Consider the following 21884-nt stretch of genomic DNA (forward strand, 5'->3'; position numbering starts at 1 on the left):
CTAGGCTCGTGCGAATAGCGAATTTTAGGTTCAAAGCGAATAGTGGTTTTGGTTAAATAACTTCAAACTGAATTCGAATAGTATACATCACGTAAAGAAAAATGGGCACATTTGTCATGACCTTACCAACGTGCACAATATTTTTTTTTAATTGAAACAAGGCCGATGCAAGTGCCATCTTTTTGTTGAAAGGGTAAGCTAAAAACTTTTAAAAGTAAAAGGTTTTGACTATCAATACAATGCTAGTGATAACTTGTAAAAAAAATCTTACATTTTAAAATTTACTAAGAGCATATAAGCTTTAAACTTAAAAAAATGGTGAAGTAGTGCTAGGGTAATTTGTTCATTTAACCTTGAAGTGGGGCTTTGCGGCAGTGTGAATTTCTTCTGAATTGCTGTTTTCACGGCTTAAAGGGGTCATGAAACGATCGCTATAAAGCGACAATGCGAAGCCGCCGGCGTCCACACGCACTAACTAGGTGACGTCATCATAAGCAATGCTTTGCCTATCGAGGAACGTGGAACTCTTCAGTACTTGCGAGTGCGTGCAACTGGGACACTCATCAGCGTCTTTGTCATACGCAATCGGCGCTAACTTGACATCTGACGTCCTATTAAGCAGCATTCTTGTGAGACGCGGATCGCTTATGGCAGACGCCGATCAGCGCCTGTTGCGCCTGCTCGATATGCCATAAACTTCCACATTCCTCGATAAGCAAAGCGTCTGTGCAGGTACTCTCAGGCTGATGACACAGCGCATGTAGCTGCCGATGGTGTCGCATTGTCGTTGTAGAGCGGCCGTTTCACGACCCCTTTAACACCTCTTCACAGCAGTGAAATTATCTATAGTGCAAGAAATTACATGCAGGCTAGTATTTGGAAAGGTGCTTTCAAGGCTTATCACCCCTCCACTGCAGTGAAACGACCTTCACAGAGGTTTAGTTGCGAGTTAATATGCACCTATTCGCTCCTTTCGAATGATTCGAAACCTAGCCTTCTGTCTCCCCATAACCCGCTTACCTTCTCTGGGAGTCTAGTCAGTTACCCTTAACGACCAGCAATTATCCTGCCTTCGCGCTACATGCCCGGCCCATGTCCATTTCCTCTTCTTGATTTCAACTATGATATCCTTAACCCCCGTTTGTCCCCTAATCCACTCTGCTCTCTTCTTGTCTCTTAAGGTTACACCTACCATTTTTCTTTCCATTGCTCGCTGCATCGTCCTCAATTTAAGCTGAACCCTCTTTGTAAGTCTCCAGGCTTCTGCTCCGTAGCTAAGTACCGGCAAGCTACAGCTGTTATATACCTCCTCTTGAGGGATAGTGGCAATCTACCTGTCATAATTTGAGAGTGCTTGCCAAATGTGCTCCACCCTATTCTTATTTTTCTAGTTACTTCAATCTCGTGGTTCGGCTCCACGGTTATTACCTGCCCTAAGTAGACAGAATCTTTTACAACTTGAAGTGCACTATTACCTTTCTCGAAGCGCTGCTCTCTTCCAAGGTTGTTGTACATTACTTTCATTTTCTACAGATTATTTCAAGACGTACCTTTCTGCTGTCCTTGTCTAACTCCGTAATCATAAATTGCAAATTCGTCCCCCGAGTTACTCAGCAATGCAATGTCATCGGCGAAGCGCAGGTTACTAAGGTAGTCTCCATGAACTCTTATACCTAACTGTTCCCATTCTAGATCTCTGAAAACATACTCTGTAAGCACGCGGTGAATAGCATTGGGGAGATTGTGTCCCCCTGCATTACATTCTTCTTGATTGGTATTCTGTTGCTTTTTTTATGAAGCCTTATGCTAGCAGTTGATCCCCTGTAGATTTCATCCAGGATGTTTGTTTATATATACTTCATCGACGCCCTGATTCCTCAGTGTCTGCATGATGGCTGATATTTCTACTGAATCAAACGCCTTCTCGTAATCTATGAAGGCTATGTATAGTGGTTGGTTATACTCTGAGCATTTCTCTATTACCTGATTGATAGTATGAATGTGACCGATTGTTGAGTAGCCTGTTCGAAATCCTGCTTGTTCCTTTGGCTGATGGAATTTTAATGTTTTCTTTACTCTGTTAGCAATTACCTTCGTAAATAGCTTGTATACAGAGAGCAAGCTGATCCTTCAAGTCCTTGTCATCTCCTTTCTTATGTATTAAGATGATGTTAGCATTCTTCCAAGACTCTGGTACTCTTCCCGTCAGGAGACACCACGTAAACAGGGTGGCTAGTTTTTCTAACACAATCTGTCATCCGTCTTTCAGCAGATCTGTTGTTACCTGATCCTCACCAGCAGCTTTGCCTCTTTGCATGCTCTCCAAAGCTTTTCTGACTTTTTTTAACATTACTGGTGGGGTGTCGTCTGGGTTACTGCTAGTTCTTATAGTATTAAGGTCATGGTTGTCCTGGCTACTGTACAGATCTTTGTACAGTAGCTTTATACACGCCATATTTTTACCAAGACCGTGTCGGAAGTGCTTGTTTTAAAAGGAGGAGGCTTTGAAAAATATTCACTATATATGTGAATGTAGTTTCAATGGGTAGCATAGAAACATTGTAAGTGTGCTGAAATAATTTTGCTATAAGCGATAGATGTTTCGGGGATCGTTATGACTGTAGGTAACTGTGCGACCCATAAGGCAAGACTAGTATGATTTGTATGCGGAGAGTATTTTTTGCATCAATGAAAGTGATGCAAGAAGTGTTGTGCTATAACACAAAGAATATGAAGCATGGTATAATAGGGAAAGCAATGTCTCTGTGCTTGCACCAGATTGCATATCCTAAAAAGTCATCAGCCATTTATTTATGTGATGACAAATTCCTGTATATATTGTGCATAGGTCGCTGCGATGAAGTGTCCCCATTGGTTCTCCATCTTCCAGGTCAAGGAAGAGCTGGAAGACTTTCCAACTGTGTTCCACCTGGGAGAGGACCTGCAAAGCCTCATCCAGGGCATCTGGTACCTCGACCATGGTAGGCACAAGGTAATGTCAAAGGAAGCAACACTGAAAGTAGTGAACTGCAGCCCATGACAACTGCAAAAGTGGAGAGCAGAGCTTGGCACGAAATATTAACAGAGCCGCCGTCTGCTCTTATTGTAGTTGTTTTTGCTCTGCAAATATATGAACACTGGGCTCATCGACCAGTGAAGCTTTGTTGTTCTTAGCTAAAATATTACCTTATATATATATGGTAACTGTCATAAGCATTCGGTAGGCATAGACGTAACGGAAATGAACTAACAGAACTGACTGTACATCACTCTGGCCTTAGGTTGTTGCTATGGCCGGAGCGAGCCTACTTGTAATTGCTAAGTTGTCACCAACATAGCTACAGGCCCCGGAGGAAGAAACGTTTAGGAGGTGTAACTCCGCTCCTTGAGGCAACCAAGTGATGTCACATTGACGGAGAGCCAATTCATGTTGGCGGCGCCTTGCGGTAGAGAGGGGAACTGCCTCCATTTTGGTTGCCGAGCAAACCGGTTGCACGCATTGCTCGCATTCTGCTGTTGTCATGGAGCGGGGATGGGAGCATGTTCGGCCACAACGATGGTAGGTAGCGTTGCCTTTTCTTTTTTTCGTGGTTGTAGCATTGCACTGCAAGGCGCCGTCAATTGAAATATCTCCATCCAATTTTTGTATATTATGTAATGTTATTGGACGCTAGTGGATGCCCATTCCAACGTGAGTTTCGTTTCCTATATATTTCTTCCTCCATGCTACAGGCTAACTGTAAGCCACAGGTAAAGCAGCATGTTAATAGACCAAATTGCGACCCATGCCCTCAGACTACGCACCGCGTCACCATACATTACCCATTTTGGCAGCTCTCGATCAGTCCAAAAGAAGGGACCCACGAAAGTACAGAGTTCCAAATCACATTTTGGATACCTATTACACTCTGAGGCGGTGCCTACCATAGTAGGCATAGTTTAATAGCCTTAGCAAAATAGTTGGCTTAGTGGAATACCGAGATCGAAATGCGCATGCGCACCATGCTATAAGCACTTCACTGCATACTGTGTGCATGCAGTGAAGATTTAGCGTTATAGTTTCAGATTTAGTGTTATTTTTCAGATTTAGCGTTATAGTTTTTGCATGGTTTACGTAGTGTACGTAAAACACAGTGGTTTTCGATCCCTACTTCGAATTTAGTTTAGTGTTAATGGGAGCGGATTCATGTCTTTCACAGCAAATGACTGTGTCAAGTGACTTCGCTTGTTTTCAGGGAGCTTCAACAACCGAGTATTACAGATATCTTAGCCTAGTTTCGGAGATCGCTTTCCATTTCAAACACTCCTAGGCCTAACTAAGAGATCGGTGCAAATTAGCAACATAAAAATTTTCACTATTGGTGTGGCGTTCATATCTGTTAACTTTTGTTATTACTAAATAAAAAAAGTTGTAACATTACTTCAAGTAGTCACTCAAGTAAACGTAGGTTTTTTTTTTCCCACTGCTTAATTTCTTCACCCTCCGCTAAGTGGCGCGACTGTCCCAGCTGGGGTACGTAAACCACATAAATGCTATCCCGCTAAACTGAACAGCGTTGTCTGCAACAAACTTTTGCGGCATCATGACGTTATTCTCTTAACACCCGTTATTGCACTAATGCTAAACTATAACTGTCTAGTACAAAACACGGTATTGAGATCTGCATAGTCACTGGATACTGTCAGCCCAAATACTCCCCGTGGTAATTTAGTAGAAAACCCCACAGTGTGTTTGTGTGTGGCTCATATTCCCTAGCTGGGCATACACACATTCCATTGTGCGCAGGAAGGTACAGAGAAGCTGCTGCACGCCATGTCTGTGGTTACCCTGGGGATGCGGCCATTGCTGGGCACCCTGTGGACTCCCGTGGTGCGCCTTTTGCTACTGTGTGGACAAGCGTCCCTGGCTCTGCTCTACCTTGACCACATGCAACCCTTGTTCACACACGAGCAGATGTCCCTGTGCCTGGACGTCCTTCTGGCTAACTGGTACATGCTGTTAGGTTCATGCATTGGGCTCTTGTATTCAGGCTCACATCAAAACTTTTAGTTGTGTAACAGCTGCTATGGGTCATTGCTCGTGAGAACGGCATCGTATCGCTACGAATCTGGCTGCTGAAGGTCATGTTGACTGATCTAAGCGTTTAAGTTGAGATTATGCCGATGTGACTTAACTGAAGGTGACCGAAACTTCAGTGTGCAAATTACATTTGTCACATTTCAACCCGTGAGCACTGTACATCTCTGCTTTGCATCCATAAATTACTGACCTTGCACATCATGCACCAACTTTTTGGCAGGTCGTACAAAAAACTTGCGTACTTGTGTTGGCCATTTACACTTCACTCAGCTGTTGCGTTTTTCGTCTTTCTCTCACGCAACAGTAAACATCATCTGGCTTGTGTCCCTTTCGTCACTTTAACGACGCATGTGTGGTACATCCAGGCCATAAACAGCGTATAGATATGACATAGCATTCTCATTGCGGAAGTAACAAGGGCCAAGTTTTTATTCAAAGAAATTAAAGTAATCAAGGTCACTATAATTTTTGCAAACATAAACTAATTCAGGTGACTAATATTTTCACGGGAGAGATGTCTCAAATAGTGCAGCTATGTTGAAAGTGTACTCGTATTGATCGAACTTTTTTTTTTTAACCCTCTGAGGGTTGAATTTTTCACGAAAGTGCACTTCAAAAATGTGTAATTTTTTGTTGCTGAATTAAACTTTTCAGATAATTTTATATTGGGAAAAAAAATGTCAAATCCTTTTTGCATGATCATAAAGTGACAAATTTTCTGTTACACATTATTTCTGAGTAACATCAAGCAAATTCCTGTAAAAAAAAAACACTTGTATAACTTTTTATAACTAGAAATAAAAATTATGCATTGCATTAAACAGGGCTCGCAGACATACAAAAGTAAGCACACCAGAGTACTTTTCAGGAGGAACCGCTTTTGAGCCAATAGTAAAAACTGCAGAATAATCACCTTTGGTCCAGTGCAGATCGTCTCACCACACGCACTTTCAGGATGTCGCTTCATCATCATCCGAGTCTGAACTAGTAACTGAATTCTTTTACAAACGGACTTCAAAGGAATATTCGGCACTTGAAGAATAGGCCACATTGAAAGAATCGCCGCATGGCTCCCTAACACCAGAGCAACGGGTGCACACTTCCATATAGTGTAAAGGAACAGTGTGAGCGAGCGCACAGGAAAGAAGCTATGTGGTTGTGGGTTGATCCAGAAAGCGAAACGTGGAGGAAAAATATAAGAGCACTTGTCTTATCGCTAACGGGAAAGAATTGGGTGTTTCCGAGTCCCCAAAACAGGAAACGCATTTGGTGGCTTCATTTGTATAATTTAGTTTGAATGGAATAAGATCTATTCGCGCCCTGGGAAGCAATAAGTGAGAGAGTGACCAGTGGTTATCCCTTTAGAAATTCGCAGCCAGACAGCCTTCAGCTTTGGGGCGCTAGAAGTGATGAGAACCGAAAGGAAGAATCCGAAACTATAGTGGCACCGTGTGCATGAGTTCTGATGTGCAAGTGAAGCCGGCGGGCCGCTTTGGAAAGAAATAAAATTAAACAGTGGAGAGACATCGGCGAATGAAAGAAATTCCACTTATTCCCGAAGTGTGGTAGCACATGCCAAGCAAGAGAAATTATCAAAAAAGGCATGCATTTTGAACATACAAACAATGCCATACATGCACAGTCAAAACCCTTCAAATAAAGTCCAATATACTTATTTTTTATATCATTTGCATATTGATTTTAGATAAAACAGCATTTTCAATTACATACAGAAAGGTTTTGGTTTATTCATTTACACATGTAAACATGTCAGTAATACACATAGATATCATAATGTCTCTAGGAAATTGGTGTTTGACCCTGAAGCCTGTTGAACTGAGTCACTGCTTTTTGGATTTCAAAATATAAGCTGCATAATGTGCAGATGATATCTATCAGCACACAATACATGACAATATCCAATAACCATTGAGTGTCCAATGAATCTTTCAATGGCCAAGCAAAATTATTCAGTATAAATATTCATTAGAAGATCACTGCATGATTGAATTGAAAAGGCATGGAATTCACCATAAATTTTCAAACTCAGCTAAAAATTCTCTTGACAAGTGACACTACAAGCTCAAAAATCGCGCGTTACAGCCATTGTATCGGCCATTGGCAGATTTTAGCATAGCATGCTCGGTTGTTACTGGGGCCGCTGCGAAAAGCCGCGACTTGTCCTTGCGTACACGTGCAATGGCATTGAAAAGTTGTGTATTGGGGGAGGGGGAGTGCAGGAAGCTGTGAGGCGTGCGTGATGTCTTTCTTCCACCATGCCACCTCTCCCCGCTTAGGTTCCAGTGCTTTCGTCAGGACGAGGGAAAAGAGAAGGCAATGGACCCTCTTCGTAATTCACAAGTGCGCTTCTTTGCACTGCATTTTGGGCAAGAAATGGCGTCACCTGTCGTTCTTTAAGAGGACATGTGGTTCTAGTTGAATGTGCTGGGGCTAGTCTATCAGGAATGCTTATATCACATGAGCTGGCTCTACATTTTCCACATCATTGCATAAGCAAACCGCGCTTGAACAGGCTATTTGCATTACTGAGTGATTAGTCGCCATTAGTTGTTCAAACTGCATTGCAAGATTTCACAATTTCATTCATTCACAATTTTGAAAAGGGTCTATTGCAGCGTGCGAAAAATCTTCGCAACTCCGCTCATACCAGACGGATTCTTAAACCTTTTGTGGCGGTGAATTGCTCGCAGTCGGGTGGTGGATGCCCTCGAGCTGGTCCGCAGGCACAGCCATCTGTCCAGCCTGGAACAGCTGCTCGGCTGCATTGTCCATGTGTCCAGAAAAGGTGAGCGCACAAGGTCACACGACCAACCGTGGTAGCTTAGCAGCTATGTTTTGAAGTGCAAGTGCAAGGGCTCGGGTTTGGTGCCCGGCCACGGCGGCCTGAGTTTCGATATGGGTGACGTGTACCCACATCTAGGTACAGTGCATATTACAGAAGAGCCCTATGCTGTCCAAATGAATTTGGGTTTCTCTAGGTGTGCCTTGTAACCATATCATGATCACGGGGTGTTGCAGCAACTGAAGTTTGTAGGCCTGTGCGAATATCCGAATGCTTCGAATATTCGAACGAATAGTGCGGTATTCGAATTCGCTTCAAATAGAATCGGAATTATTTAAAATTACAAATTATTCTAAATGAACAAACGAATGCATATTAGTCCGAATGTAACACCCTCTAATAGTGATTTCACTGCAGTGGAGGGGTGCAAAGCCGTGAAAACACATATCCGGCGAAAATCCGGATAGCGGCCAAGCGCCATTTCGATTAAGTGAAGACGTTGCCCTCACATCGATTCATTTTCTAAGTTTAAAAGCTTGTTTTGCCAACTTATGTGCTGTAAGCATACCAAATTTTAAAACGTAACATATCTTACGGGCTATTACTTGCATTCTACCAAAAGTGATATCCTGCTACTATTCGAAGTTTCCACTTCCATTGGTGTGAAAAAATGGTATTTGTACAGGCCTTGTCTCAATTTAATGAGGATTCTGTGTAGGTTCATTAGTTCATGACAAATAGGTACATTTTTTTTTATAATACGTGGTATCTATACTATTTGATTCTAAAGTATTCTATCAAAATTTCTATTTGCTTCAAACCTAAAATAAACTAGTCGCACAAGCCTAAAAGTTTCGACTAGCGGACTTGTCTTTTTCGTGGCTGCAACTGTTTCGTTTATTTGCAGTAAGCCTTGACAAAGGCAAGTCGGCCTGTCATAGCATTGGCTCCACTGACACCCCATGTTAAATTTTTCATCTCTTCTAACTTCCATCTTCCGCTAAACATCTGCCTTATTTTTGTATCCTAGCCATATCATGGTTCTGACATGCAACACCTCGAAATTTTAATCGGTAACATCGCAGAAGAGAGAATGGAATGATGCAGGCCTTAAGAGTGTTTCTTTAATGCTGCTGCTACACACGATTACAAAAAGGACAACTCAATCAATAGATTTAGAATAAATGCAAGGCATTGTTGCATCTTTTTCTGTCTTTTTGCAATATTGGCTAGTGCCTCTATGAAATTAAGCTAGACGCTCAATATTCCTGAAGAGATAAATTGGCTGATAATGATTCCAGATGGCTTAAAATCTTGTCGTCTGGTAACCTCAGTCAATTATTTGCGGACAATTTTAAAGCAGCACCTAGCGTAGGTTGTTTGCAATGACAGCTCCACTTGAGAACACTCAAAGCAGGGCTCACCCATTGCACACAGCGTCATGTGCACATGAGCATCACATTGACAGCTGTGGTTCAGTGCGTGCAAAGAGTATGGCAGCCAACATAAACTCATGTCACTGGTGGTTGTTGGTATTCGAACCAAGTTGATGTCAAAGCCGGGAGGAGCTCGCTCTTGTGTGGTGTTGGATGGCACACACTTTAAGGTTCACTTTAAATGCTATTCTAGTAATGTCTGTTTTTGCACTGTGTTTACTTCCCAGTAATGTCTGTTGGGGGGCTAGTTTGTGCAACATTGAATCTGAAAGGTGTAGGGGATGGAGGAGAACTAGAAGTAGGCAGGATGGGTGCAGAGTAACAAATGAACTTACTTTGAAACATCTGAACCTCCACTTCTGACGCCGCACAAGCATTCGCAGCACTATCACTCACCCTTTATCTAGCCTGAAAAATACAAGCGTTCTTTATGCAGATGTACACAAAATTCACTAACACACTTACCATGGCCAAGCCCTGGAATCGTAGACGGCTTTCAGTATTTCACATGCCTTTTTTTCTATGACACTGCCCAACGCTTCTGTTTCATCAAAGGGTATCTTGCAGTCAGCACGGGACCCACAATATACAGCCAAGTGTTTTCCGCTATCAGTAAAGTTGCAGCATCAATCATCAGCACAGTTTGCCGTTGCAGTGCTTTTTTTTTTTTTTTTTTTTTTTTTTTTTTTTTTTTTTTTGCTGCTGAGTCGAACTTCGCTGCAACGAATGCCGCTTCGACGAAATTTTCGCTGCAACGGAAAATTCACGGTTCCCCGTCGGCAGTTCATAGGTGTCAACGCATAAATATTGTCGCCACAACGAACACTTTTTCTTCCGCTGTTCCGCTTGAACGAAATTTCACGATGCAATTCTAGGCTCAAATATTTATTGATATACACTCAACACAGTCTTTAACATTTTGATGCATTTTCAGAACTTGAAAATTCGTCAACGAAGTCTAAAACACGCGTTGGCACCACCAGAAACCACCGCTGTTCAGCAAGCACGGCACGCCGCCATCGTTCAATAGCGATAGCAATAAGACTGCCCTGCTTTTGCCACTGGCTTGCTTTTGAGCCGCAGAGGATCCGAAGCTGAAGCTCACTCGCTCAGTTCATGGTTTTCTTTCACGCAGCTGTGCAGAACGATGCCTTTTTTGATGCCAATGCATATCATTTCGTTCGCGCTTGGTCATTGAGGTAATGAATGAGAGCAGCCGTTTGTCCGCATTATCAACAAAATCAGCTAGTCGCAAGTGGTGGATGATAAGAACGGCATAGAATAAGGCACAAGTCACTGCTCCACGATACCCTGCCTCTATGTCTGCGTTGTCGGATACTTTGAAGGCGGACAGCTGCTGGTGTTAACGTGTTAATGCAGCTGTTTGGTTCGTTCACGAAAGTGGTTGTATGGTTGTAGGCCTTGTTTCAGTGTGCTATTCACCATGGCCTCGCTATGCATGGGTGAGAATCGCGTGATAATTGGCTGAGAATGCATGGGTGAGAATCGAAAAGGAAAAAATAGGAAGCAGCGGACGCATTTTGAATTTTGAGAATAAACGTTTCTTTGTTTTGCTAGCTCAGATGAGCTATATTTTTTTTATTTCACAACAACAAAATTTTCGCTTCAATGAAATTTTTTCCTCACCTCGCCAGTTTTGTTGTAGCGGGTTTCGACTGCATCTACATGCATTGACAAAGTACTGCAAACAAAACTGAAAGCAGACCTCGGACACTTTGTTTGCGGCTGGGAAGTCATTGCCTGCAACTTTGTTTTAACTGATCAGAAACAAGCGAGGGGCAACATTGTTTCTGTTGCAAAGGCTTCTGGCTAGTGTCGCACTTCAGTGAGGCAGTTGATAGAGATGTAGCAATTTTTTTGCAAGGATGATATTTTTGTACTGCTTGCTCATGGTAATAGCGTCTCTAACCGTTGATTCATACAAGCAGCAGCAGTGAGAGAGTAGCTTAAAAAGTGTTTTGAGAGCCCCCCCAACTACATATTTAGTTTCTGAATAAGGCCTCCAGTTTGGTGAAAAATTCCCTGTTGCATAAGGTGATAATGATAATTTATTACTTCAGTTCTTTACAAACGAGAACACAAGGATCCACAATAACACTGTAAAGGGTAGCATGAATGACAGACTGAGGACAAGCACACGAGACGAGAGCTAGTCTCTGTCTTCATCATTCGCGCTACCCATTGCATTGAGTCCTGATATTTTCTTGTCTCGCTGATATTTTCGTCTATTCAAGAAAAACACTTTCTGCTTTGCCGAAACCACTGAATTGTAGTTGTATGTAGTTCACAGGAATATGCAGATGAGTTGAATGGGCTGACGGGGCTTTTTTTTTCTTTTTTTCCCATCCCCTGCTCTTCCTTTCTTTTTTTATTTTCAACAGCCCCTGAACAGGAGGCACACATACTGTTTGAGGAGCTTCTGCGGGTGCCCCTGTCGGCCGCAGAGGAAGACCAGCTAATCAACTTTTTCTGCGAGCTGGCCGACCCCATGTGGTTGTGCCACGTCATCTTGCACTTTCTGGAGTGTAAGCGGCCACAAGCCGCCCTCTTGCCAACTGCGGCCCTCCGCGAGCTATTCCGGGAGGGGAAAGCACAGCGGGTGAGCTGAAACACAGTTGCTGCGGTGACACTTGTGTAACTGTGTTTCATAGTTTTGCGCAAGAAACAGTGCTAGGAACAAGGCGGCTGCCTCATTTGCACTTGAAACGTTGAAATGGAGAACAAAAGAGTGTGTCGAGAGAGACTGACGCCATCAAGAAAGTTCTCGCAGCTTTTTTTTTTCATGTTCTTTTTAGGCTCTTTCAAGTGCCTCACTGCTATGTCACAGTGGCCAGTTTCTTGGTACTGGGAAGTGATGTGGCAGTACATATTGTTCTCTGTGTAATCTCCTTTTTTAGAAGCGCAGTCACATTGAGTGAACTGTCGATGTTCATCTTAATGAGAGCTAACAGACTATGGTGCCGAGGGACGTACAGGAGATGTTATTAGTACTAATTGTATTGTACAGTAGACTCCCATTGAACAAAATCTGAAAGGACCAGAAAAATGTGTTCCATTTAACAGGAGTTCCATTTACTAAGAGATAAAGAAGGAGCAGATTACAAGTACAAAACTAATCTTGTCTGAAGCACTTGTTTCATATAAGCAGCAGTTTCGTTAAACTGAGAGTGTACTATAAATAGACGGATATAGGTGACTGTCAATGTGATAGCTAGTGTTAAGAAAGTACGTTACCGGGCCACAAACGTTCGTTGCGGACAGCGGTATAGCATTTAAGTTGTTTACGTGCCCCAGCTGGGATGATAGAGCCACCTTGTGGAGGTGGAAAAAGTTAAAGAACAGTGAAAAGGAAAAGAAAATGAGAGTGTTTGCCTGTGTCACCACACAAAACAATGTTACAAGTTTTTTTTAATAATAATAAAAGGAAATTAATATGAACTATGCACCGAATGGGAAAATATTTGTTGCCACTTTGTTTACATAGATCTTCTAGTTGGGCCTAGAGACGTTCGGAATGGGAAGCTATCTATAAAACTACGCTAACTTATCCGTAATACTACATTATTGAAGCTACCTGAAGGCAAGCGAAGCCAATTCACACTGTTGTTGCAAACGAAGTGAATGTTTCAACAACTACGCCACAATCACCTTGAAGCGGGCGTCCATAACAGTTGCCATATTTTGTGTACCCTAAGTAAACCATGCTAACACGTTAAGTTAAATCTGAAAAATAGCATGCGTACTGTGAGTGGTACGGGTAACGAAAAGTACTGCGCATGCACACTTCTATTCCGCTACACCCACTATCCTGCTAAACTGTAAGTGTTTAACGTAAGAGATTTCTGTTTACTGTAAATGTGAGGAAATAAAACGGGATGAAAAGACAGCTTGTTACTGGTAGCAACCGAACCTGCGACTTTCGAATATTATGTTCGATGCGGTGGGATGACCGCTACTGTAGCTCAGTTGGTAGAGCATTGGACATATTATTCAAAGGTCGCAGGTTCAGTCCCTGCCAGTGGCAAGCTGTCTTTTCATCCCATTTTTTTTTTTTCGCATTTATTACAGTTATTACTAACAACATTGCCAGTACTTTCCTTTGCATCATTGTCAGTTATCACTTATGTTGTGTCTAACTAAGAAAAGTGAACCCTTAAGTTTCCACTTCGTTGCTTCCCACTCATCTTCTTCATTTATATTGAATGCTTGAAAAAGACATGAATGCAAACACTCTGCAGTGCAACTGATGGTGGTAAACTGACTCCTTGATGGAAATGAGGGACGAGATACAGGTGAAGCCAACAGCTCAGTTATAGCAAGGTTTTTAAGAAGCCCATATTGCAGTTGCAGAAACGGAAAGAGTGTCCTAGCTGTTGGCAGGACCTCGACAATGCAAGGCACATTGCATATTGTCGGCTGTTCAAATTATGGCAGACATTGGTGAAACTTGCCAACTGCATACTATAGGAATCGCCTATGATCAGAGTGACTTGAAACATGAGGACGAATCTTGCGTGGTGAGAGAGCGTCAGACAATCGCTGAGTAGTGAAATATTAATGCAGCATAAAAACGGGAGGCTATGGTTATTGCAAAGACTAACACCCGTTGTCTTGTTGCTGCACAATCTGAGATGGTAGTGTGCTTGCTGCTTCAGTGTTATTTCACCAAGTGGCTTAGGTAGTGAATTGTAGTGGTTGCACCAAGTCGCACATGCTCCGTTTCTCCTCTCGTTCCTCAGTCGTACCGGCCGGACATCCGGCAGCGAGCCTTTGCAACATTGGAAGTGACGCAGAGCGTCTTGCGGCTCATGCCAGTGCCGGTATCCCAGCTGAAGGCGGCAGCACGTGTGCGAAGCCAGTCAGGTGAGAGATTGCATGGGGTCTTTGACTTGGTACTGAATGTGTTGGTTGCTACAGTCACTCGAGCCCCTTTATAAAAGGCACTGATGTAACAGACATTTGGGTATAAGAGTGACAAATATGCCTACATTGAAAGAAGGTTGATATATGCATACATCGTACCCTTCTTGTAGGTGACACCTCATATAAAAGACAAGAATCGCTTCCCAGCCTATGTCTCTTATAAAGGGTTTCAACTGTAGTTATACTAGGACTGGAAGAATTATGTGACACACACTTCTAGGTGAGCAGGCTGGTGCTCCTCGTGTTTTCTATGTGGCTATTGTTCAAGGCTTTTTTTTTTTTTAGAGGAGGTAAGGAGGTTACAGCTATTCATCGTTTCCACTTTGAAGCTTAGTTTTATTTTGGCTCTCAGCAACACTGATTCAACTACTAGTGCGCACACACAGTGCTTAATGTGATGCTGTTGTGCCAAAACTGGTAAAAAGTGAGGTACCACCGACACTCTTTGCAGGCCGACCTGTGCAGCACCTGGGAACAGTGCCAACGCGGGTGCCTCACAAGGGCACAACACCCCGGCTTGTGACAAAGGTGGATAGAGTGCGCGTCACCATGGATCCCACTGAGGCATCCAAGCCTGTGAAGCTGCCGAAGCCTCCCAACAGGTATGCACCCCACCACGGTAGTATGCGGTAGCCTAGCAAACGTTGAATAAGAAGCACACATGAAAGGACGTTGGAAGACTAAACAGCAGTGTGATCACTCTGATGGTTTCATCATCAGCCTGACTACGCCCACTGCTCGACAAAGGCCTCTCCCATGGTCCACCAGTCAACTCGTTCCTGTGCTTGCTGCTGTCTTTTTATACCTGCTGACTTTTTAATCTCATCTGCTCGCCTAACTTTCCGTCTCCCGCTCATCCACTTACCTTCTCTTGAAGTCCAGTCAGTTACCCTTAACGACCAGCAATTATCCTGCCTTGGTGCTACGTGCCAAGCCCATGTCCATTTCTTCTTCTTGATTTCGACGATGATATCCGTAACCCCGATTTGTTCCCTGACCCACACTGTTCTGTTCTTGTCTCTTAAACACCTATCATTTTCCTTTGCATCGCTCGCTGCATCATCCTCAATTTAAGCTGAAATTCATTTGTAAGCCTCCAGGCTTCCGCTCCGTAGGTGAGTGCTGGCAAGATGCAGCTGTTATATACCTTCCTCTTGAGGGATAATGGCAATCTACCAGTCCTAATTTGAGAGTGCTTGCTGAATGTGCTCCACTCCATTCTTATTCTTTTAGTGATTTGAATCTCGTGGTTCGGCTCTGCGGTTATTACCTATCCTAAGTAGACTTGCTCTTTCACTACGTCAAGTGCACTGCTATCTGTCTCGAAGCGCTGTTCTCTTCCAAAGTGGTTGTACATTACTTTCGTTTTCTGCAGATTAATTTTAAGACCTACTTTTGTGCTCTCCTTGTCTATTTCAGTTATGAATTGCAATTCCTCCCCTTAGTTACTCAGCAATGCAGTGTCATTTGCGAAATGCAGGTTACAAAGGTACTCTCTATCATCTCTTATGCCTAACTCTCTCCATTCGATGCCTCTGAAAACCTCCTGTAAGCGCGCGGTAATTGGCATTGGAGAGATCGTGTCCCCTTGTCTTACATGCTAGCTTTATTTCATGTAAATGTATGCGTGGTGTCTGAATGTAATAATGGACTTGTCTAAGGGCCATGCTTTCTTTAACAACTGCCGAACTGTCACCCTGGTTAGGTCTTAAATTTCTTGGTATAATTGTCAAAAACTATGTGCATTGAATCCGCCATTATGCTTCATGCCCAACCACCACCACAAATGTTAATGTTATTCCTTTCATTTAATTCTTCCGTTTGTCCATGCTGAGTAGTTGGTTATTTATGTTTGGTGTTACCCCCACTGTATTAAAGCACATTTGTGGACAGTATCATCTCAGATGCCATTCGTAAAATTCCGAATTTCCGTTTCCTTAAAATAGTGTCTTTCAACGATGCGGCATGCCATGTGCTAAGTGTTTCATCTCCATTGCATAAACCTGGCAGCTGACTGATGATTTAGAGGCCCGAATTGCTATGGGCCTGTGTTCTTAGATTAAGATGCTTGCTAAAGAACCCCAAGTGGTCTATTTCAGGAGCCCTCTGCTATGCTGTGCCTCGTTATCCTATTGTGTTTTGGGGACATTAAACCCCAGCAATCATTATAATTGCCTTCGAATTTCATATGCCATAATGTATGCGTTTACAAGCAAAAGGTGGGACATTAAAGGAGCACCGACATTAAATTTATTCATGCCAAGATTTTTGCGTCAGCGAGTAGCTATAGACCTTGTAGCAGCGATTTGCGACCTAAAGTGCAACTGAAGGATGATTAACTATCACCTTTATTGATTTATATCTCACTGGTATCTAGCACTATTCAAAGCGGTCGGCAATCCTGCCATTTCTAGCACTGGGAGGGCCAGCAGTGGCGCTACCTCACGGTCACCTCCAGATCACGCCGCAGCTGACCACTTCTCCACAGAAAAGAGTGACGTCAGGCTCAGCTGCTCCGCAAACATTTCGTCTTCTAGGTGGACGCATTCAGTCATGCTTTGTCACCTGCATTGCTGTCACCGCCGTACAAAGTGTCGACTCGGGTTCTATACGATAGTCTGGAGCTTGGAATCCCCGCAATTCGCGGCGTCACGAGTTATTTTTGCTTCGATCGACCTTTTTCAGAACAGTGATACCAAAATGGACGCTGTTCCAATCAGCACTGCAAAGGTGCCCGAGGATGCACGCTTCAGCCATGTTCGCTCGTGTGTCTTAGTTAGCTATATTGGTGTGTTTTGGCATGCAAAGCATTCAGGTATACCCAGAGGGGTCAGTGCAATATAGCTATCGCGAATGAGCATCAGCGGAGAAATAGAATACGTTTCCTGCTTGCCAGGTTCTTCTGCGCCTTCGGATGGCCTTACCTATCCAGCGTCCCGTGGTTAACACGGTATTACCTCTTTTACGTGGGCGCAAAGTCTACAGATGAACTAAAAATCAACGATACCTGCGTGTTACTTGTTAGCGATGATATCTGACTATACGCCGTTCCACTTTTGATAGCTTGTGGTCGTGTTGATGTGTAAGACATACGTGATATGAAAAGACACCCTCATTGCGCTTTTTCCGGGCTTAAAACTAGACGACTGCAACTCATTTGCAACTCGCAGCGATTATCCGACATGCTGGCCGACAAGCACACGTTTAATCATGATCTTCTTTTTCGTCGTTCTTTTAAATTATTCAATCCAGTGCAATGAAGATCAGACGCGACGAGCGAGTGCGTTTCTGTGCTTTGGCGCCACGATAAGAACACTCGGATCGTACACGTCATCGCTACTAGCATATCGTCACTCAGGATGGTATTTGTAAAATGTATCACACTGAACACGTAGCACTAGTGTCGATGTCGCAGGGCAGTCTATTTTTTGTTGTTCTCCTTAGCTTTTTTACGCTCTTTGACATCGAATTAAAATAACTTCTACACGACGGATGCCGTTCAAACTTGGCCAAGAAGACTTTTGCATACCAAGCGATCGAATGATGAGCACATCTCGATCATGAAATTTGATGTCAGTGCTCCTTTAAGGTAACTAATAAACAGGGCATATTTCGGGCATCCTGCCACATGACAGCAATTGTTCTTTGGCTTGTTTGCATTTCTCAAGAAGTTATGTGCTCGCTACTTTTCTATCAGGGATACTGTGTCACGCTGATAGCCATGTGTTTCTTGGGTACAGTGGGACTTCAATTTATGTCCCCCTAGTTTCACAATGAACCTGTATTTTAAGACGAATCAGTTTGGTCCTGACAAAATGCTAATAGAAGAATTATATAATAAACACCTTGCTTATACGACGCAGTTTTGCGCCGGCCTCTCATCTTATGACGACTTTGAAATTCTCTCCTAAAGAGAAAAAAAACACCTTCACACGAATCAACTGTCGACCAAATGTTCTCGAGTGCAAAATGTGAACTTGCGTTTCCCTAGGTTGACTATTAGAAAAATAGAGAGCGAGGCAGAATGTTTTCTTAAAAGCGAAAATATATTGTCCTGGAAGTTCATACACTTCTACATGCGCCTTGATTATGTGCATACGTATCCGCAGTCATTACTTAGTGAAGCTCTATCCACACAGAGTAGCTTCAGCCGGACGAAAAGCAGATATTTTCACATTTTCTATCCATGGAAACTTCTGCTGATCTCTTGCCTTTGTTGCACTCGTAGTCACAGGGTTGTACATGCATAAGGGCGCAACGCAGCTGCTTTCGCCGTGCAAAATTACTTTCGCCACTTGACTAAATGTTCATGATAAGAGTGGGGCACCACTAGTTGCACCTATCAAGGCAGCAAATCGCATTGCGCACGAATGATTATACACAACATTGTGGTCTGTCACCATTATGTGATAGCGATGACACTAACTCTTCTGGTGAGAAGCTGTTGGCAACACGTCTTCAGTTTCACGTGCTGGCAATTTTCAAACTCTATTTATCGCTAGAAAATTATCTGTGGGATTTGATTTTTTTTTTTTTTTTAAGGTTGAGAATAAATAGTATTCGCTCGCACCTACTTTAACTAAGTAATGCTGTCATTCGCTGCCACTGGCTAGAATAATTTATTCTGCTCTCTTTGCGGAAGCACAAGGTTGTGCTGTAGGCTTATTCAGACGGGCTGAGCACCACTGCCTGTATTCTTAGTTTTTGATTATACGACATCCAGATTACCATATGTACTCGTGTAATGAACCCGCTTTTTTTTTTTTTTTTTCCAGAAAATTTGACACAAATTTGGGGAGATGGTTCATTACACGGGAGAAATGACGGTATTGCTTGTTCTGGCCCGCGAAATGTGCGATGAATATTTTTCGTAGCCCGAACCTCTTGTTTTTTTTTTCGTAACAAACGCGCACCGATAGACGCCGAAGTATCGTCCAGCCGCTCTGTTCTCATGTTTCAGTGCATGTTTGACTAAGTCTAAGTTTAAAACCAGCCGTGTAGCTAGTGTACCAGCTGAACGCGCCCTGTGCAGCAGGTGTCGTTAACCAAGTTTACTACGACAACCGCGACAACAAAAATGCAGCGTTGAATGGTGACGCACAAATGTTGTGGGCGATGCGCTGTCGGTCCGGTGGGCGCTTTGCATGGCTTCCGAGATGGCAAACAAGCGGCGTAGAAACTTGCATGTGGCCGCCATCTCGGAGGTCATGCATTTGTTTTTTGCTTGGTTCTCAGGTTGCTGTGCTTGCGTGGCCCTATAAGCAAAGAGGTTTCTACTACATTGGGCAGATGGCGCTTTGCCGTGAAAGGCGGGACTTTTAAATATTGATTGGCGTCGTTCGCGTGAGCGCTCCTCGCAACTGTTAAGCATGGTTGCGAAACTATGCTTAGGCTTTTATTGTATCATCAATTTGGGATATAATGGTTTGATTTAACATTGTTTAGATCGTCAACTCCACTGGGTATCAGACAAAATGATCAGATGCATTACAATAACTTATTTTTTTCAAGGACCAAGGTGGGGTGGGTTCATTATGCGAGTAGGTTCATTACGCAAGTAAATGCGGTATATGACGGTTTTGCGTGGTCCCCTGAAAGTTGTATAATAGTGGTTCTACTGTATAGCACAAACAACATGAGACACAATCAATAAAAGGGACCTTTGTGCCATGTTCTATGAGCTGTATCGAAGCAATTGAATGAATAACCAACTCAACCGGGCTAATACATCAGCCACTTGCCGTTCATTTCTGGGAAGAACCAGTTGCATGGATGTAATGCTAGGAAATCACGCAAGATGACTATTATTGTGCAGCAGAAGGACATTCCAGACATGCCTCCCCCCAACACGCACACACTCTCTCTCTCTCATAATGAGAGATAGACAATGTCTCAAGACAACACAAGTGAAACTCAAGAGCCGTATGTCAAATAAATGGGAAGAGCTGTGGCCACTAAGGCACTTCTAAACAGGAAAAGCAGTCGAGCAGAAAAGAACAACCATGAGACCAATGGGAGTAAAGACAGCACAAGGAAATGGCGAAGACAAATTGAGAACCAAATCGAAAGTAAGCACACAACATTGGTGGGAAAGGGGATTGTGGGTGACAATGTGTAAAGGCAAGCCGAATGCTAGATGCTAAAATTGTGCAGTGAAACGGATGGCATACTAACTTGAGACCTGCTGATTACATTATTGTCCTAACCCTCCCGTTGAACATTGCTTCATCTTTTTTCTTTCTTTTTTTTTTTTCTTCAGAGGGTTGGCAAAAGAATCGCAAGCGCCAACTCCTCCAGCAAGACGTCGTCGCTCAAGCCTCGTCGGCAGTGGGTGAGTGCTAATGGGCAGCTTCCATAGCGTGTGTTCGAGTTTCGAGTATGCGAAAGGCCATTAACATCAGTGTACCATTGGTACTATCCCGAATAGAAAATAGACCAGGATGTTTGACCAAACCAGCTGGTTTGTCACTAAGCATTATAACACAGAGCAGAAATTGGTGTTAAGCTGAGCAAAACACAGTATAAGACATATGCGTATGCACAGAGTTCAATGGTAGTTTTCACGAGAGTTGGAATCAATCGCATTATAGCTGTTCCCGCATTATGAGCGAAAGATAGGCCGAAAAGCTGGTGTTGACGTAATGTTCTCAGCACCAGTGCAATTGTCCACCCTGTGCAAAAAGCTAAATGGTGCTAAGAGGCACACGCAATCGTGGGAAATCAAGCACCGCAACCCCTATGCCACATCCGCGGAAGAGGTGATCTACAAGATCCCTTTAACCTGTAACAAGGTCTACATTGGTCAGAGAGGCAGGTGTCTAAACAGACATTTAGAGAACACATCCGTCACGGCTCGGCTAAAGATGCTGGACACTTGGCCTTTCGTTGTAGGGATTGGGGCTGTGCTCCCACTCTAAACAGTACAGAGGTTGTGCTAGCAACGCAACAAGGAAACAAGAGAAATAAGCGAGGCTATTGAAATTGATAAATGGAAAGATAAATGTGTCAGTTGCTCCTTAGTGTCGTTCTTTAAGAAAGCACGTCGATACCTTGGTATATAAACACATAGTTTCTGTTTTCAACTTCTTAACAGTGCCATGTGTTTTTATATTGTAAACGAACAAATACAACACCGGAAGCTAAAACAACTATTTATTTATGGCGAACTTGTGCCCGTCAACTAAATACACAAAGGTTGTCCTGAGCTTGCTAGTGAAAACCTCGTCAACTTCTTTGGGCGTGTCATCGGGTGCTGCTCCTTCGAAAAGCCGCCTGCCTTCTTTTTCCAGCACGTGGTGTGGTGACACGTGCAGCCAGCATTGCATGGTGCATTTAGCTTGGCGCATTTCACTTTTCAGTTGGTGTGGCAGAATTCATAAGAGCAGGAAGCGGCGCAAGACTTCGGCAGGTGCCTAACAACCTGTGGCATTAGTCCCCCTCTCGAAACGCATCGTCCCGATGCGTACGCTGACGCCGAACAGTTTTGTAAAGGAGTATTAATCTGATGCTTGAGCACATTTAGCAGTTGTCTTGTTCAGTGCCTTTCGTAGTATGGTTTCATTCGTACTACATGTACGACTTCTGGGTGATTCCTGCGTCGGGTTGAGCACACTTGACTTTC

The 21884-nt window shown here is 43.3% G+C and overlaps 1 protein-coding gene and 1 non-coding gene across 3 annotated transcripts in view; both read left to right on the forward strand.

Annotated features, from left to right (window-relative positions):
• Positions 1-21884, forward strand: part of LOC119170733 (uncharacterized) — a 153641-nt gene that overhangs the window by 91489 nt on the left and 40268 nt on the right. For both annotated transcript variants that reach the window (XM_037421981.2, XM_037421982.2), the window contains exons 20-26: positions 2891-2992; positions 4787-4989; positions 7792-7886; positions 11722-11939; positions 14080-14203; positions 14715-14865; positions 20523-20594. In XM_037421981.2, coding sequence (XP_037277878.2) covers positions 2891-2992; positions 4787-4989; positions 7792-7886; positions 11722-11939; positions 14080-14203; positions 14715-14865; positions 20523-20594 — 965 coding nt within the window. The remainder of the gene's footprint in view (positions 1-2890; positions 2993-4786; positions 4990-7791; positions 7887-11721; positions 11940-14079; positions 14204-14714; positions 14866-20522; positions 20595-21884) is intronic.
• Positions 13292-13364, forward strand: TRNAI-UAU (transfer RNA isoleucine (anticodon UAU)). The gene has a single exon. It is a non-coding gene; the product is annotated as a tRNA-Ile (tRNA).

This window comes from Rhipicephalus microplus, chromosome 2, assembly GCF_043290135.1.
Source record: "Rhipicephalus microplus isolate Deutch F79 chromosome 2, USDA_Rmic, whole genome shotgun sequence".
Classification (NCBI taxonomy): Eukaryota; Metazoa; Arthropoda; class Arachnida; order Ixodida; family Ixodidae; genus Rhipicephalus; species Rhipicephalus microplus.